General features: G+C 37.2%; 1 protein-coding gene across 3 annotated transcripts in view; it reads left to right on the forward strand.

The window, feature by feature from the left end:
• Positions 1 to 16,520, forward strand: part of ABCA12 (ATP binding cassette subfamily A member 12) — a 272,411-nt gene extending 255,891 nt beyond the window's left edge. For all 3 annotated transcript variants that reach the window (XM_019446082.2, XM_019446080.2, XM_019446081.2), the window contains exons 43-53: positions 178 to 337; positions 1,475 to 1,728; positions 3,559 to 3,763; positions 4,898 to 5,007; positions 5,288 to 5,429; positions 6,645 to 6,779; positions 8,677 to 8,780; positions 10,201 to 10,293; positions 11,367 to 11,472; positions 14,155 to 14,292; positions 16,061 to 16,520. In XM_019446082.2, coding sequence (XP_019301627.2) covers positions 178 to 337; positions 1,475 to 1,728; positions 3,559 to 3,763; positions 4,898 to 5,007; positions 5,288 to 5,429; positions 6,645 to 6,779; positions 8,677 to 8,780; positions 10,201 to 10,293; positions 11,367 to 11,472; positions 14,155 to 14,292; positions 16,061 to 16,168 — 1,555 coding nt within the window. In that variant the 3' untranslated portion in view covers positions 16,169 to 16,520. The remainder of the gene's footprint in view (positions 1 to 177; positions 338 to 1,474; positions 1,729 to 3,558; positions 3,764 to 4,897; positions 5,008 to 5,287; positions 5,430 to 6,644; positions 6,780 to 8,676; positions 8,781 to 10,200; positions 10,294 to 11,366; positions 11,473 to 14,154; positions 14,293 to 16,060) is intronic.
• Positions 16,521 to 18,450: the final 1,930 nt, after the last annotated feature.

Here is an 18,450-nt window from a genome sequence, read left to right on the forward strand (position 1 = left end):
TTAAAAATCCAAAGAATTTGTCAAAAAAAGTTTTTATAATACAGAGATCTAGCTGTGAGGCTTAGTGATGCATCCCTAATGTTTATTTTCACTTTGGAGCCCTATCAAAAGTTTTGTCTGTTTGTTAAAGAGTAAGGATTAAAGCATAATTTTAATCCTTGTGTTATTTACATACAGGTATGCCACATTTTCTTGGATGTACTTACTGGCTGGGCTCTTCCATGAAACAGGGATGGCTTTCATCACTTACGTCTGCATCAACCTTTTCTTTGGCATCAATTCCATTGTCTCCCTGTCAGTGGTATACTTCCTTTCCAAGGAAAAGCCCAATGATCCGGTAAGGTCCATTATTCGCCTGGTAAACTTCAATAAACGTATGAAATGTTTCAGTATGTTCAAGGTGAAAAGATTTTCTACATTCTGCATTCTCTAAATAGAAAAGAGGAATTTCAGTTAATTCTATTAAGTTTGATAGAAGAGAAACTACAGCCTTTTAAGATTCTTTTTAGTTTCCAAGTAGGTTAATGCCTATGATTATATTTACTCAATGTCAAAACTATTGGCATTTGAAAGCGTTGAAGTGGAGGTGAAATCAAATTATTGTGTACAACACTATAAAAATCATGAACCTATTGGTCCAGTGAAATATTTATTCATTAATTGTTATCATATGGTAGGAACAAGGACAATGGCTCAGTTATGTGACTATTGGTTAAGGGTGGTTTTTTTTTTGTTGAACATTCATAGAGAACAAACCTGATATGTTCCCTTTCAAGCATGTATTAGATAGAGTCTACTTCATTGTGAGCATCACTTCCCATTCAAAGCTGACAATTACAGTTAGTGAGAAGGGAAGCACGAACAGTGCTGGGCAATTGAATGAGAAAGAATGGAGAGGAAACTACGTGAACTGAGGAACAGACAAGCACACTCCAGGAGGAAGAAGACAATTCATGAGTTGCAAGTGGTTGGCCCAAGTGTGAATAACGTGAAAATAAGCCATTTGCTCCTCATGTAGATAGGTTGTCTCTCCTTCATCTCAGTTCACCATTTAGCCCCTCTTCAAATACGAATTACCTAAAGTTCTAAAACTTCACTGTACCAAATCCCTTCTTTACCTAGGCATGACCAAGACCCTGTACCAGACCTCAACATCCTGGCTATTTCTACACTTCTAGGATCTAAGGCAGGGCTAGAAGTGATTCTGTCTCCAGGGTTTGGCCTGATGCCTCAGATCATCTCAAAAAGAAGATAAACCTTTTCTGTTTATATTTTAGTAATAAATCTCCATGTTTTGGTTATAGTAAATATTTACATGTAAATTCAACATACATGGGAAATAATTGCCGTTCTCGATAAACTTCCCCAGTTTTAATATTTGCCCACATCACATTTGCTCACATCAGTTTTAAATTTTTGTCAATTTGTCAGAAGTCTAACACTGAGTTTCATTTTTTTTTTTCTCTTATTTCAGACGTTAGAACTTATTTCTGAAACCCTCAAGCGTATTTTCCTGATTTTTCCACAATTCTGTTTTGGCTATGGTTTGATTGAACTTTCTCAACAACAGTCGGTCCTAGACTTTTTAAAAGCATATGGAGTGGAATACCCAAGTGAAACCTTTGAGATGGATAAACTAGGTGCCATGTTTGTGGCTTTGGTTTCTCAGGGCACCATGTTCTTTTTGTTGCGGCTCTTAATCAACGAATGGCTAATAAAGAAACTCAGGTAAATAAAAAGAAAACATCGTGTTTGACATGCATGATAGAACTCAATTCAAAATATTTAGGAAGGAACAATAGTCTAAACCTTTCTATTAGTAACGTGGAAATGTGCTAAAAAAAACTTAAAAAAATTGTAACATAATTCACCACTCATTCCATTCAGTAAATAGTTATCACACCTCACTCTGTGTCTGCAAGTATTATTGTAGAGTGAGAGAATAAAATTAAAGAAGCACAATTGTTAGCCTTAAAGAGATTAAGATTCAGTGGTGGAGAGAAAATGCATACATAAACAAAGGATGTAGTGTTTGAGTCGAGTTTAAAGGATGGCTAGAAAGTAGAAATGAAGAAAGAAGACTGAGTGAGTAGCGTATTAGCAATGGGTTTGAGAGAAGGTTGAATAAGGAGAAAATGGAATCTTAAATAAAAAGAAATATGCATACAATTGACCCGACTATTCCATTTCTAGGATTCTTTTCCTACAGATATGCTCACACATTTGCAGATTTATGAATGTATAAAGCTATCCATCATCGCAACCATTCTTAATAGCAAAAGAATGAAAACAGCCTAAATGTCCTTCATGGACTGGTTAAATAAATTATACAAATTTACATTTTTTCATAGGTAAACACTATGCAGGCATTAGAAAGACTGATACAGTTCTGTATGGAATATTTGGGATTACTACTAATACTTATTGAGTGAAAAATGCTAAGTTCAAAACTTTGTGTGATAATATAAAAGTATATTATCATTTGAGTTAGAAAAGAACTATAATTTATACATACATATGCATATACTATCTCTCTATGGGTGCCCTGCTGAGGAGAGCTCTATAGAGTTGAAGGAAACTTACTTCTCACTATATATTCTTCAGTACCATTTTAATACATGGTGTGCATGTATCACCTATTGAAAAATAAAACTTAAGTTAAGAGTAATAAAAATAATGACAAGAGCAAAGACCGAGAAAAAAATCTTAAGTGTATTTGAGAAATGAGTAATACAATTTGATTAGAACGTAGAATAAAGGCAACGAAATAGTAGGAGCTCAAGCATGTGGCTGGAAGACTATGGAGTCTATTGGATACTTGGGTAGAGAGATTATTTGGACTTTTTCAACAAACAAATAATAGTCCAATAAATGTTTTGACCAGAAAGCAACATGGTCAAACGGTGCTTTAGGAGATGTGATTCTGTGGAGGTCATACAGTTTAGAATGGAGGATCAGAGATATTGGAACAGTTAGAAATTCTTGAAGAATTTAGTGAGAAACAGTGAAAGCCTGTGATGGTAATAGAAATAGACAGAACATGATTGATGACTGGGTGTTCCAAGGCATTTCCAGTGTTAGGAGACTGACTACATGCGTAGATTTTGTAATGGGGAAGATTCAAAGAAAACATCACAGTTAGAATCTCTGGGGATATCATTAAAAGAAACAGGGACATTGGGAAGAAGACCTGAATTGATTTGTTGGGTTTTTAAATTTTGTTTGGATTGGTTTGCTTTAGCATACGTTAGGCAAGGTACTGATGTGGGTTTGAGACTGCTTTCAGGGCTGATAACCTTAATATATTGCCTAGATACTAAGTAAGACATTCACAGTAAACAGAACATAGAGGGACATTCATGTCACTGAATATGGTGAAGAGCATTTGTACTAATTTTTAACTTACTTAAGTAGCATAATGCATAACAAATCTGAAGCTTAGTGTGTGATTGCGCGCTTTTAGTGAAGTGAGAATTCATTAAAACATGTTGAAATTGAGCGGTGCCACTTTAAAATCATTGATGCAAAATCACTGGGTCTTTCTTTTTTTTTTTTTAGACTCTTCTTTAGAAAATTTAGTTCGTCTCCTGTAGTGGAGACAATAGACGAAGATGAAGACGTCCGAGCTGAGAGATTAAGAGTGGAAAATGGCGCAAGTGAATTTGACCTGGTCCAGCTCCATCGTCTCACAAAGACCTACCAACTTATCCACAAAAAGATTATAGCTGTAAACAACATCAGCATTGGCATACCCGCTGGGGAGGTGAGGAACTTGCTCTGTTCCTAACTGTCCTTTATATTGGCATGTTAAGTCACAAAAATCTTTAAACTTTCCTATTTTTTTCTAGAAATTTAGAAGTCAACCTCTGAATATCTTGATGGATCCTGTGTATACAATGTACACATATCCTTATGTTACTTACTCTCTAAGTCTTCCCTCTCGTCAGGGAGGATTCGCCACACACCTAGTTCTAAGCCCCTGCCCATGCTACCTACTGTCCTCCCTGGGCTGGACTTTTAGTCAAGAAGCCCGTGCAGGGCGCTGTCTTCAACTTTCAGTTTTTAGCTCCCTGTGAAAGACAGCATGAAGAGATCTGTTGTCAGAAGCAAGATCCTAGGGGTGCCTGGGTGGCTCAGTGGGTTAAGCATCTGACTTGGGTGGTTAAACATCCAACTTTGGCTCAGGTCATCATCTCACGGTTTGTGGGTTCAGGTGGTGCACTGAGCTCTCTGCTGTCTGTGTGGAGCCTGGAGCCTGCTTCGGATCCTCTGTCTCCTCTCTCGGCCCCTCCTCTGCTCAAGCTCTCTCTCTACCTCTCTCAAAAATAAATATGCATTAGAAAGTTGTTTTTAATAAAAAAAGAAGCAAGGTCCTAGAACTGCATTCATATTTATTCTTGCCATTTTTATATAAGAAATATTAAGCCAGCTTTGAAAAGAAAGAGAAAATGTGGGCATTTCCCTTAGTTTTTTTGAGGAGAGCTGCAAACCACATGCATCCAATCCATTCAACAGCATAAAGAAATTATTGCTTCAGTGGCTTATTCAGTAGTGATTTTGTGTGAATAATGTGAAACCTATAAATATAATTACTTTGTCAAGTTAGCGTATCTTACTTATGGAATATTTTATCATGTCATGCAGATAATATAATATGTAAAACAAGTCCTGTGTATATATACAAATGTTCAGATGGTTAAAGGAAAAAAAAGATCTTTGTTGTAAAAGAGAAAGTTTTATCAAATGCCAGAAGAACACTACAATATCCATGAATAATTCCAGGAACTTTTTTTTCTTTGGAATTTATTTCATCCAGGGAAAAAGAGGAAACAGATGTAATAGTAACATGTCTGGTTTGGATTAAGATTTACATCTTTTTTTCCCTCTCCCAAACCAGTGCTTTGGCCTTCTTGGGGTGAATGGAGCAGGAAAGACAACTATCTTCAAGATGCTGACAGGAGACGTAATTCCTTCAAGTGGAAACATCCTGATCAGAAATAAAACTGGGTATGGGAAACCATGGCTTCAACTTATCAAGCACAACATAATTAAAATGAACACTTTGTTATTTTGTAGATATAGTATTACATCCCTAGGGGAGAAACAGCTATTTTGTTCCCTAATTTTTAAAACTTTATGTGTGTGATATGATGGTGGGGTTATTTTACCTCTTTTTATTAGAATCACAAATCTCCATGACCAAAGTAGAGCTGCCTTCCCAACTTTTGGGGACTAGAAGGGACATACCTTTTGAAACCCCTCCGTATCTTCACTTCTCTCAATGCAGATCTCTGGGTCATGTTGACTCACACAGCTCATTAGTTGGATACTGCCCTCAGGAAGATGCCTTAGACGACCTGGTATCGGTGGAAGAACATTTGTATTTCTACGCAAGGATACATGGAATTCCAGAAAAAGATATTAAGGAAGTGAGTATAAGTGTGAAAAACTAGTTCATTTGAAAACCATTACTGTTTCAGCTCCCCCCGCTGCAACCCCAACTCTCAAGACTAAGTTGACATCTGAAAAACTAGGGCATTTTCCTCCTGTCACTGACAGTTTAGGCAGTCTTAGCCTAATTTTGTACATCATATATACACCTATGAACTCAGCTTCAGAAGCTCCTTGACCTGTGCTTGTTCACTTACCTTTCAAGAACTATTAAGTAAAGGATCATACTTGCCTTAGGCTCTGGCTTGAGCATGGGTTGGTCTGCACATCCTGTAGTGTTTAGATAAGTTTTGAAAAATGCAATTCCCTGCAAACTGCCCACATAAAATAGAATAGCTTCCATTTTGATTTTTTAAATGTGGTCTTGTGCTTCATGGCAATCATTTGCCTTTTTAATGGAATGACTAGCCCTTAGGGCAGTCTCCTCTATTTCTGCAACCCCGAGGACCTGTGGAAATCCTCCTAGGATTCCTCTATTTACCAGAGCTGTTTAACAACAGAAATAGCCTCAGGAACCCATGATTCCTAAGTTAATGTGCTAAAGTTTTGATACTGGGTCAGTTTTAAATAGACACGAAGCCTTTGTGACAACTTGCTCCCCCAGTAAGAAGAAAGACAGAACAGTGAGGACAGTCAATGAGAAACCTGCCTTGTGAAGGGTCATGTTCTGTTTTAGCTCTTTTAAGTTTTATAAAGAAATCCTGCAGAAAGTACAATCTGCAACTGTAAACACACACACATACACAGGGGAAAATCTCATTTGAAAATGAGCCTCTACAGAATCGTTTTCATCTCTTTAAATAATTTTCATTTGTAGGTAGACCTTTAAAAGTAAAAATAGGGCACGGTGGCTCAGTCAGTTAAGCCTCCACTCTGGGTTTCGGGTCAGGTCATGATCTCCCATGGGAGATCATGGGTTGGAGCTTCATGGGTTGGAGCCCTGCATCGGGTTCTGTGCTGGCAGCACGGAGCCTGCTTGGGATTCTCTCTCCCTCCCTCTCTGCCCTCCCCCACTCATGCTATCTGTGTCTCTCTCAAAATAAATAAATAAACTTAAAAAATTAATTAAAAAAAAGTAAAAATAAAATCTATGCTGGTTTAAATGTTTGAATTTTTTTCAGGTATGTATTTCTTCATTATAGAACTTTCTTTCATAAGCATCTTTTCCTCTAACTCCTGTTTTCCACCCACAGACTGTTCATAAACTCCTTAGGAGACTTCACCTGATGCCCTACAAGGACAGGGCTACCTCGCTGTGCAGTTACGGCACAAAAAGAAAATTATCCACCGCACTGGCCTTGATAGGGAAACCTTCCATTTTGCTGCTGGTAAGAGGACTGTTGTGGAAAAGGCTACTACATAATTAGAATCACATGTCCAATAGTATGTGCAGCATGTTCTATCGTTGTTGCCATAAACCTTTGGTGAAGTCTCACAATGTGCTTGTTATTTTGCAAAACACTTTACATACGCTGTCTCCTTAAGGGAATTTATGTCAGCAAAGAGCTGTGGCTCAGTCTGTTTCAGAAGAGACACTTGTCATGGGAACAGGAAGTAGCCAAACCAAATTCAGGATATGCTAATGAGTAAGTAAAGTTACAAAATATGGGAGAATTTGATTACCCATTATTGAAGAAATCTGTTTTTTTAGTAACTCGTCAGGTGAACCAACATATTTTCCAACTTCTACTAAAGAGGAAAGACACATTTTAGGGCAACATGTTGTGCTAAAATTTCATTTCCTCTTGACCTAAAAATACACGTTACCTAGTTTGGGATGAGATTGACAATATGCCTTCCTATTCTGTTTGAATTTTTCGGACGCAAGAGATGCACTTCACATTTATAGTTCGGTTAAGAGCTGGAAAATTAAATTCGTCACCTGGAAATACAAAGTTCACGTAGAGGTGATGTGGCATCCTGCTTGCTCTTCGCACCAAACATTGTGGAGGTGTTTATTACCAAGAAATGAACTTGTCCTTATTTTGGAAGCTCCCCTTCATTCAAGGAGCTCCAAACCTCACAAGAGCTTTAACCATATGCAATACGAATTCAGTTACAAATCACCACATTATTCTGGGGATTCAGTCAGACAGAGAACCAAATCGTTTAAACTGCCCAGCGAGAGTGATACACAACCTACCTTTTTATAATACCAGAAGCTTATAGCACATTACCTCCCTGCCAATCGATGCTTATGGTGGAATTTTATTGTCTAAGTGTCCCCTAAGTTGAACAAAACAATCCTTAGGCACCCCTGTGAAATAATAGATGTAAATTACTTTAAAACATTTAAAAGTGCTATGCAAAGGTTATATATTAATGAGCTGAACTGAAATACAGGCTGAGAGAGAAAGCTGTTATATTTTCTTCCATACGCATTGGCCATCTATGCTATCATCTTCAAAAACAGGGGCAATGAGAAGATATCCTTTACTGTTTGCCCAAATCAATATCCATGCCTTTCTTTAGCCTCTTACTATAAACACAAGCCTCGGATGATCCTATGTGGATGTTTTCCACTGCAAATTCATATTTTTAATTATTACCTAATCTTGACCTAGAACTTGCTAATTTAATCATCTCTTAGGATCTAGTATTCTTGGTTTAGCTCATTCATTTTTGTACATTTTGCATCTTACGTCTGAACAATTTTTCGAAACATTTATTTTAAATATGACTTATATTTTCTACTTGACAATTTCTACAAATCTTATTTTAATTTCCCTAAAGAGTATTAAATTTCAATTAGTAGCATAGAATTTAAAATCTACCTCAAACATATTAACTGGAAAATCAGGTTGTGTTCTCTGTGCGACACATGCTGTAGTATTCCTCGTGCCACAATTCTGCTATCAGGAGCAAGGTAGCAATCTTGTTGATGTAGCTTCAAATATACATGTGACAATGTAGTATTAAATGCAGAAACTCTGCTTTGTCAGTAATTGAACTGGATTTTTTTTTCCAAAGAAATATGAGACAAGTGTAAAGTAACAGGGTGTCAACTTCGCTGAGGCACTTTTTAAAACAGATTGACAATTTTAAATGGTTAATTTTGAGCTTTCTGACAGCAGCAGAAAGAAACCTATTAAGTACAAAACAAGTTAGTCACAGGACTTCGCAAAGTGATTTCTGTTCTAGGCAAGTGAGATGCAGTGATTCATGTAAAGGACCTCATCAAATATTAATTAATTTGATAAATCTTCCCTGTAACTTTCTATTAAGGATGAGCCGAGCTCTGGGATGGACCCTAAGTCAAAACGGCACCTGTGGAGGATCATTTCAGAAGAAGTGCAGAATAAATGTTCCGTCATCCTCACGTCTCACAGGTAAACTGAGTGGGGGCAGCGCTGAAGCATTTTAGGATGAGAGATGGGAAGAGGTATTCCTATGTAATGTATATTAGTGATGAATTGCCACAACCAAATGAAGTATTTTATGTTTATAGTCACAGGGGCGAGTCAGGCAGGTTTCATGTGAGAATCCAGCTCCTGTGGCCAGTAGGACAATCTTTCTAAAAATAAATTTCTCTCGAATTGAGAGGGACTTATGACTCTCTTAATTTGACTAGGACTCCTTATTGCCTATCACATAAAGTTCAACATCCTCAGCCGTAGTATACAAGGCCTTTTATTGTCTGGCTTCATCTAAATTTCCGGTTTATTTTTATTTTTTTTTTCTCCTATGACACCCTCTCCTCTCAGTCAATCTGAATGACTAGTGGTTCCACATACACTCACTGCCTCCCTTATCACCACACCCTCTCTTTGGCTGTGCTTTCTACCTGAAACTGTCTTTTCACACAATCAAAATTCTTTTTTTTTAATGTTTGTTTATTTATTTTGAGAGAAAGAAAGAGAGAGCACATGCATGAGTGGGAGAGGAGCAGAGGGAGAGGGAGAGAGAGAATCCCAAGTAGACTACATATTGTCAGCTTGGAGCCGGATGCGAGGCTCGATCACACGAACCGTGAGATCATGACCTGAGCTGAAATCAAGAGTCAGATACCCAACTGACTGAGCCACCCGAGCGCCGCCAAAAATACAAATTCTAATCTCCCAGTCCTCCTCCATGAAATAGACCTTTCCAATCAAGGAAATAAAAATGCTGCTGAAGCATTTTATCTGTGCCTTTTTTATAAGGTTAGCCATGTATTAAAGTGATCTCTTCCCTGCAATTCTCATAGTAGGAAAAGTTCTAGATTAGTTTATAATTAAGAGACTTTTTCATATTCTAGCTATGCCCCATACACTATGTGTTCTGAAACCAGTCTTTTCATTACCATTCACTTTTGTAGGAAGTGGAGAGGATCTCTACCAGTTAACACAGTTCTAGAAATGAGAGATTATATAATCAAGTATAGGTTAACTAGTTATAAATAAAAAAGCATAAAAGTCAACTGAATATGGAATATGAAACATCATGAAAAAAGCTCAGGATTATTTTGGAAACATTTCTCAGGAAATGTAGGTCTTGAGCCTAAGCTTAAAAGAGGTTGAAAGAAATGCTGCATTTGATGAGAGGGCATTCCAGGTGAGAGAGATAGCTTGAAGCTGGAGAATAAAGAGTAATAAACCCTATGTGAAGACATTTAATTTATATTTTAAAATGTATTTTGTGTGTCCTTCAAGGGAAAAGACATCTTAAGGAACTAAAATAGTATTTCCAAGGTGCCATAATGAAACAGCTCAGCTTATGCTTATGAGCACTTCTCTGTGCCCAGAATTCTGATGTGATTCTGTCTTTCAGCATGGAAGAATGTGAGGCTCTCTGTACCAGGTTGGCCATTATGGTGAATGGAAGGTTCCAGTGCATTGGATCTTTGCAGCATATAAAGAGCAGGTGAAGAACAATGGCATTGTTTGACATTTGATGTGGGGAGGTACATCTAACAGTGCTGTCCTTACTTTGTAGGATTACTCAGCAGCCTATCCTGTAATGAGTAGTAAAACTGGAAAGAAAAAGTTGATCATCAGTTCACCTTAAAGTTAAATTATCTTACCTAAGGTCTTAAAATTATCTTACTTAGGTCTTAAAAACAACTACGACAAAAATAACTCTCAGAAGGCAGTTTCTAAGAGTTTACTCAAGAAGAAATTAGACCTTCCCAAGTACATGAAGGCATAGATTTTTATCTAACGTGTTCATTTTCCATTTGCACAGGCTTTCAGTAAACTATTTAACATTTTTACTGCATTCAAAACCTTTTAATCAAGAATACACTGGGGTAACGTGCATAAATATCATATGACCAAATTAAAATTAAATTAAAATTTTATATTTGCCAGAATGCATATGCACTTACACGTATTCATGTTAATCTCCAAACTTCAGGGTGTTAACTTTATAACTTTATTTGTACAACTTGGTTTTCTTATAAGATAGCATTAACCAAGGTAAGCAAAAAAGGGCAAAAGAGGCCATATACATTGTTCCCAGAGTCTGTTGTGACTTGTTTATAAAGTCTATATTTGGGCAAACAGTTAGCTAGCATATTGATTTATTATTCATTTTTAAAACCTCAATAACTTTAATCCTCACTTTTGACACCAAATCTCCAAAGACTTTCCCTTTAAGACCTGTCTGCTTTAAATTAGAAAGTATTTAACCCCAGATATTGACATCAATTGCCAATTCATCCATGTCAAAGAAAGCCAAGATTTTATGTTTTCTTTCTAATGCCGCTTTTGTCCAAGGAGTGTGACTTTGGATAGTGGTAGAACTAAATAAAAAATAATGGCAGTGCACTATTTCCAGTTGCAACATACCCTGAACTTTTATGGCAAAATGACAGTCTTTATATAAGTAAAGGGGCTATCATGGTCAGCTTGGGTCCTGTTTCATTACCTAGAATTCCAGGGGAGCTATTTCAGCGAAATGTAACTCATATCACATTCCACACTTTTTCTTTCTAGGTTTGGAAGAGGATTTACTGTCAAGGTTCACTTGAAGAATACCAAAGTGAGCATGGAGGCCCTCACAAGGTTTATGCAACTACACTTTCCAAAAACATACTTAAAAGTGAGTAAGAAATTGTCCTACCTCTTAGTCTTGACTGGTTTTGGTAGTCATAATCTCATACGGATGTTTGCCATTTTTAAATTGACTGTGGCTTTACTATTAATACACTTATTAGTTCAAGATACATAAGACACTCTGAAACATATTTACTATGAACAAATAGAATCCTCAAATTAATTATATAATTTTGTAGCTATTTAAAATTAATGTAGTCCTGGGGCAACTGGCTGGCTCATTCTGTGGAGCATGTCACTCTTGATCTCAGGGTTATTACTTCAAGCCCCACATTGGGTGTAGACAGCTTGCATTAACATAAGCGCATACATACATACATAAAATGTAGTCCTTATATGTATATATATCTTCATTTATTTGTTCCTCACAGAGGATTTATGACCATACTATTAGTTTTTAAGTTGTATACACAGAGTTTACTAGTTATATATGTTAAGGGACTGAGGGAAGACAGATATTATATGACCAAGAACATTTCTTCTTAGAAAAAAAAAAATAACAAAGTTCCAGAATGTCACAGCTGGAAAAGATTATCTTCTTTGTTCCTCTCATTTGGAAAATAAGCCCACAATGATTTGAACTGCTTGGAAATCAAGTTCTTAAGTCCCACACTAGTTGAAACATTATTCAATTAATCTCATGTTATATATACATACCCACAGGATGGACAGGCACAGATATATGTGTATGTATCTCACATAGTACATATTTAAATAAATGCACATGACAAAACAGCTATCCTTATAACATCTTTGATGTGTAGGTAGTTTGTACAAGATGTAGTTATAGCCACTGTTTTTAATAGAAATCAGGTGTGTAAAGGTGGAAAGAAATGGTGAAAGATGGGCCAAAATCCAGCTCTCCCTGTGTGACTTCCAGCAAGACATTTAAAGTCTCTGAACCTCATTTTTCTCCTTTGTGAAATAGGCATAATGACATCTACTTCACAAAATTGGTGCGAGAAATAAATGATAAAATGTGCACAAAGCTACTTCATAAACTATAAGGCACCATAGTAATGTGACATGATTGTAGATAGTAAAATAGAGTGCATTTTTTAAAATAATTCTTTATCTCTATAAAATACCTTTGCCTGGACCTCCCAAACCTTGGATAACTTCTTCAGGAAACAATGGCTTTCACGATTCTTATCAAAGTCTATTTTCAACCATCTAAATTAAAATCAAATTTAAAAATTAAAGGACACTTTGCACAAATCACGTTGGTCATAGTGCTTTTCCTTTTGGTGAATTTCTGAGTTGAAATCTGTGTTTATTCACTGAGTGATGAGATTACATTCACCCTGGTCTGTTCCTTGTGGGGCCAGGGCTACAAAAAGCAAATGCAGTGATCACAAAAGTCTCATTTCTTTCTAAACAGACCATTCTTTATGAGTATGTGGTGGTTTCTAGATCTCTAGAAGGGAAATAGCAAAAGCAACATTTTGGGAATAAAAATAAGTAAGATAGCCTGATTGTGGTAACAGGCGTGATGCATGCACAGGTTAATAAGAGGGGGTAGGCAGTGAGCACAGGAGTGAGAAGAGGAGGGGTTTCCAGTAACATGTCTTGAATACCAGGTGAAATACACAGTCATGATCCATATAGGTTGCAGGGGTAGATTCTTGATCAAATAGTGCTTAGGAAAGATTATCCTAGCTGTTTTGTGCCAGAATGTATGAATGTATGCAGTTTCCAGGCCACAGAAGAGGCTGTAACAGTTGCTTAGATATGGAGTGGGGAACATCAAGTTAATAACATTGATGGTGCAAATAGAGAGGAAAGGTTTACATTTAAGAGTCATTGTAGAGGAAAAATAAAAAGGATATGCTAACTATTAAATATGTAGAAAAGCAAAATGTTAAAGATGCTCCAAGAAAACAAGAATAGATTATAAGTAGATGGTGATACTATGGACTAATGAAGAAATTGAAAAGAATTTCCAGGTGAGTTAAGAAAGAATGTGGCATATTTGAAAGAGATTTTTCATATGCAATGCTTTTGAAATCTAGCATCTTTAGCCAATATAAATTGAAGTTAATCCACAGCCTTTTAGAACAATTCTAACATTATAACAAAACAAAACAAAAAAATTCTAAATGTGATCCCTGAAAAAAGCCTTAATGTGAGCTGAGCATAATCTGACCTCTAATATACCATTTCATAGAGCACCTAGGTGGCTCAGTCGGTTAAGCATCCGACCTTGGCTCAGGTCGTGATCTCACGGTTAATGGGTTCAAGCCCTGTGTTGGACTCTGTGCTGACAGTGTGGAGCCTGGAGCCTGCTTCAGATTCTGTGTCTCCCTCTCTCTCTGCTCCTCCCTGGCTCGCACTCTGTCTCTCAAAAATAAACATTAAAAAAATATTTAAAATGCCATTTCACAGTATTTTTTTCTAGGCAAGACTGTGATGACTTTATAAGTGCATAGGAATGTAGACTACTTTGGAATATTCATTAGGTTTGTAATTTGTTTCCTCTTTGACATTCATAAAACTTTTCATCTCTTTGCAGGTTGTTAGTTTCAAAATACAGCCATCACTTTATACGGTTGCATCATTGTCGATGGAATGCATTTCAGTATTTTCCTTAGCTCTTGGTCAGGTTATGTCTAGTCAACTCAGTATGACCTGACATTGCAGAATAAATTGTTTCCCTCGGTTTCCACAGGATCAGCACCTCAGCATGCTAGAATACCATGTGCCTGTCACGGCAGGAGGAGTGGCAAACATTTTTGATCTGCTAGAAACCAACAAGACTGCTTTAAATATCACAAATTTCTTAGTGAGTCAAACGACCCTGGAAGAGGTAAGCCGGATACCACTATCCAAGTGCATAATGTCACATAGTAATTATTACACATTCTGGTTATTTCTTTTTAATACCATTCAGTTTGTTTTTAATTGAAGCAATATCTAAGCTTACACCTGAAAAACTTAGCTTAATTTATTTCTTTTTTTAAAAATGTTTATCTTTTAGAGAGAAAGAAAGAGAGATGGCACGAGTTGGGGAGTGGTAGAGAGAAGGGAACAGAGAATCCCAAGCAGGCGCCGCACCATCAGCACAGAGACCCACATGGGCCTCGATCCCACCACAGTGAGATCATGACCTGAGCCGAAATCTAGAGTCAGATGCTTAACTGACTGAGCCACCCAGGCACCCCAGCTTAATTTAACTCTACCTACTTTTTGGGATGTTCAAAAAAAGTGTGAAAAGCATGAACTATTTTTTAATGGAGAAAAGAAGACGTTTCCTTACTATAAGACACTTATATCCATTAGGTTATATGAATATGTAAAGCAACAAAGTGTTATTTTCACCTATAAAACAAATAGATGTTAACACTTTCCTTACTTTATCCTGGATAAGTTTCTGTCTTTTTCCCCCTTTTCAGTAGGTTTCTTAAATAACATTTCTATTGACTGGCTTCCGGGATTAGCACAGCATAAAGAGAATTTGGTATCAGACCTTTAGATCTGCTAGACTCATGCAACCAAAGTGGTAAATGCAGAATTTTTTGTTTTACTCATATCATCTCTTAATTTCTTTGTATTCAGTAACTAGAGCCTTTGTGGTCATTCTTCACCACCTCTGTGTGGTGTTAATTTCGTATAGCTCTACCAAGCTGATATATAGAACAGTTCATTGCATCTACCGTCACAACAGGTCTGAACATTAAGCCTCAGGGGCCTCAGAGTGTTGCATTTTATGGAAAATTTTTTATGGGGCCTTCAGGAAATTATGGCTTTACTGACCCAGAAAATTTGGCCTTTGACTTATAATCAACTACCATGACCATGTCAGACACAAAATATCAACAGTTTCTGGAGGAATCTATGACTAACAGACTTAATGATTTTAAACCAAGTAATAAAAGTCTACCTGTTAAATAACTGGCTTACTAGGGCACCTGAGTGGCCCAGTCAGTTAAGCGTCTGACTTCAGCTCAGGTCATGATCTCACAGTTCTGAGTTCGAGCCCTGCGTCCAGCTCTGTGCTGACATTTCAGAGCCTGGAGCCTGCTTCAGATTCTGTGTCTCCCTCTCTCTCTCTGCCCCTCTCCCTGCTCACGCTCTGCCTCTCTCCAAAATAAACAAATGTTAAAAAAAAATTAAATAACTGGCTTACTGAACATAAAGTTAATGTGGGCTTTCTTTACAAATTTTGTTTTAGTATATTAACCCTTGAAACTAGTGAAATTTCTCTCAACATCATCTCATAAACATTTGATAATGGTTTGGCTTGGGTTCCTGTATTATTCTTGATAGAGATGTTAATGTAGATCATATAAATACAGATATGTGGTTATAGATACTCAACTATAGCTTTAGATTTATATTATGATTATAGTTGTAGATATGGGTTTTATTTTCAAAGCCCAGTTAAATTTGATTATGTAAAAGGACTACTAGTGAGAGTGTGTATATATGTGTGGACATGTCCCTATACTATCTAGTTTTCTTATTTTCTCTTTCACTCTGTGTGTGTGTGTGTGTGTGTGTGTGTGTGCGCATTAACCTTATTTCTTCCTTTGGCTTACCAAGCAGTAATGGCTTTATTTCCCTTGAAAAATCAGGTTTTCATCAACTTTGCCAAAGATCAAAAGTCCTATGAAAGTGCTGATGCCAGTAGCCAAGGCTCCACCATAAGTGTTGACTCCCAGGATGACCGGATGGAATCTTAGTACCTCCAGCAAAGCCAATCTCAGCAAGTGGCCTGTGGCTTCCTTTTAAGGAAGAGCCGCCGAAGATATTGCTTCCTCAAACTATCTTCATTTTAAAGTATTATACTGTGTGGAAGGTACAATTGTGTAAGACTAGCAAGTAACTGTAAGTGGAAAGGTGGTTTTTTGGTTTTTGTTTGTGTTTTGTTTTTTTTTTTTTAAGGTCAGTGAATGTTGTTGCTACTGAAATGAATTCCGGAACACTCAGTACTGTGAGCATGCTAATGTATGTGTTGGCGATGACTACGCAAGGTGAAACTGCTTGAAGATAAACGTCTTAATTTATTACTTTCAATAAAAAGCTGAAAAAGTGTGGTTATTACTAGGTGAAAAGAATGGAGCAGACGAGTAAGATAGTTTGGGGTGGGTAGAATTGAGAGAAGAAACAAAATAATTTATTTCCAGAAAATAACAGAATGAGAATCATCATTGCATACAGATTAATATTGGCAGTAAGCAGTGGGCACAATGTCTGCAAGGTATGTATGTCATTTTCAGTGCCTATAAATATGTGGGGGTATACTGAACCCCAGAAAAGTGCCTTTCCACAAGAATGCCATAAGAGGGCAGTTTACCCTGGGGGTAAACAGAACTCAGGTTTATTCCTGCTGGTCCTTAACAATACTTAAGGCCCTGGGCAGAGGAAGAAGCTACTTGTTCTGCAGGGGAAATGGGTGTGTCAGCTGAACAGCCCCAAATCCTAGAAACTGATAGAAAATTCATGTGCTGCTGGCAGGCAACATTTTTTTAAGCTCTTACGGAAACCCTCATATTGTGGGTCTCTCTGCAGAAAACATTCCTGTGGAGAGAAAATGAATATGGAGATAATTTTCAGCTAATCACCCGGGCTGACCCAGAATCATGCGTATGGCTATATAGGATAGACTTCATAATAATGCCAAATTATATAGCCCTCGGGGAAGGTGTTTTATGTAACAGTTGTGTGTGTGTGTGTGTGTGTGTGTGTGTGTGTGTGTGTGCGCGTGTGCGTGCGTACACATTTGCCAGCTTTGGCACAATTGTTATCGGTTTCAAAAACCAATAAACTCAAAGTTAAAAAAAAAAAATTCATGAAGCCATTTCATTTGTTAGGGAAGATTCTGGAAGCTAAAAATTGGAGTCATGTGGCCTACAAGGTCCCACATGATCAGTCCATGCTTACCTCTCCACCTTCATCCCTTTCTTTCTCTTCTTCTTCTTTAGGGTATAGCCATGCTGGCCTCTTTTCAGTTTTTCCAATGCACCAAACTCTTTCCCATCTCCAGACCCCCTACTCTAAATGCTCTTCCCTCCTCCTTGTCGCTAGACTATGCTAATAGTCTTCAGAAATGCTATTCTTTCTCAGAGAAGCTTTCCTTTTCTACTTCCTCAGTTTAAATCCAGTCCCTCTGTTTTAATACTGTACTTTATTATACTTCCTACTTTTCTGTCAGAGCATGCATCCTAATTTGTAATATACCCAGACTAAAAATACACGTCTTAACAGATGGCAACAGAATTTCTCTTAGGATAGAAAAACACTGTATTGAGTATAATATATACATAAGCCTTTTGGAGTAGAAGTTGTAACTCTGAGAACATGGATATCTTCAGAAGCCCAAATGACAAAAAAAGGTGGTCAGGCTCCATGAAAGAATAAAAGGATTTGTTTATTGTTCATTGTGTTTGTTATTGTGGTGATGGCAGTTGGTGGGTTAGCTGGTTGGTTGCTTCTGAGCAATGGTAGGAAGGGAAGCAAAGGGCAAAGAAAGGAGTGGAGGAAGGAGAAAGCAGGGAAAGCTGAGTCTTAAAGAGATGAAAGTCCAGTGAGAAGGTGAAGTGATAGAATGGACTTTTAAAACCATGAATATCCAAATACTGTTTTCACATTCATTTGCTGTACAAACCATGCTACATACTCTCCTCATGACTCCTAAATCTTCATTAAAGTCAGCCACACTTACAAAGAGAGGTCTAGTAAAAACAGAATAGGATGGGTTGATGTCCTCTTGGAAAGAAGTGCAGAACAGAATCCAACAATACATTAGAAAAAACATTCACCACTATCAAGTGGGATTTATTGTATAGATGCAGGGGTGGTTCAATATTCACAAATCAATTAACATGATATATCAATAAGAGAAAGGATAAAGATCATATGATAATTTCAATAGATGCAGAAAAAGCATTTGAGAAAGTACAACATCCATTCATGATAAAAGCTCTCAACAAGGTAGGTTTAGAGGCAACATACCTCAACATAA

The sequence above is a fragment of the Panthera pardus genome, unplaced genomic scaffold (genome assembly GCF_024362965.1).
Source record: "Panthera pardus isolate Hobbes unplaced genomic scaffold, ASM2436296v1 HiC_scaffold_10, whole genome shotgun sequence".
Classification (NCBI taxonomy): domain Eukaryota; kingdom Metazoa; phylum Chordata; class Mammalia; order Carnivora; family Felidae; genus Panthera; species Panthera pardus.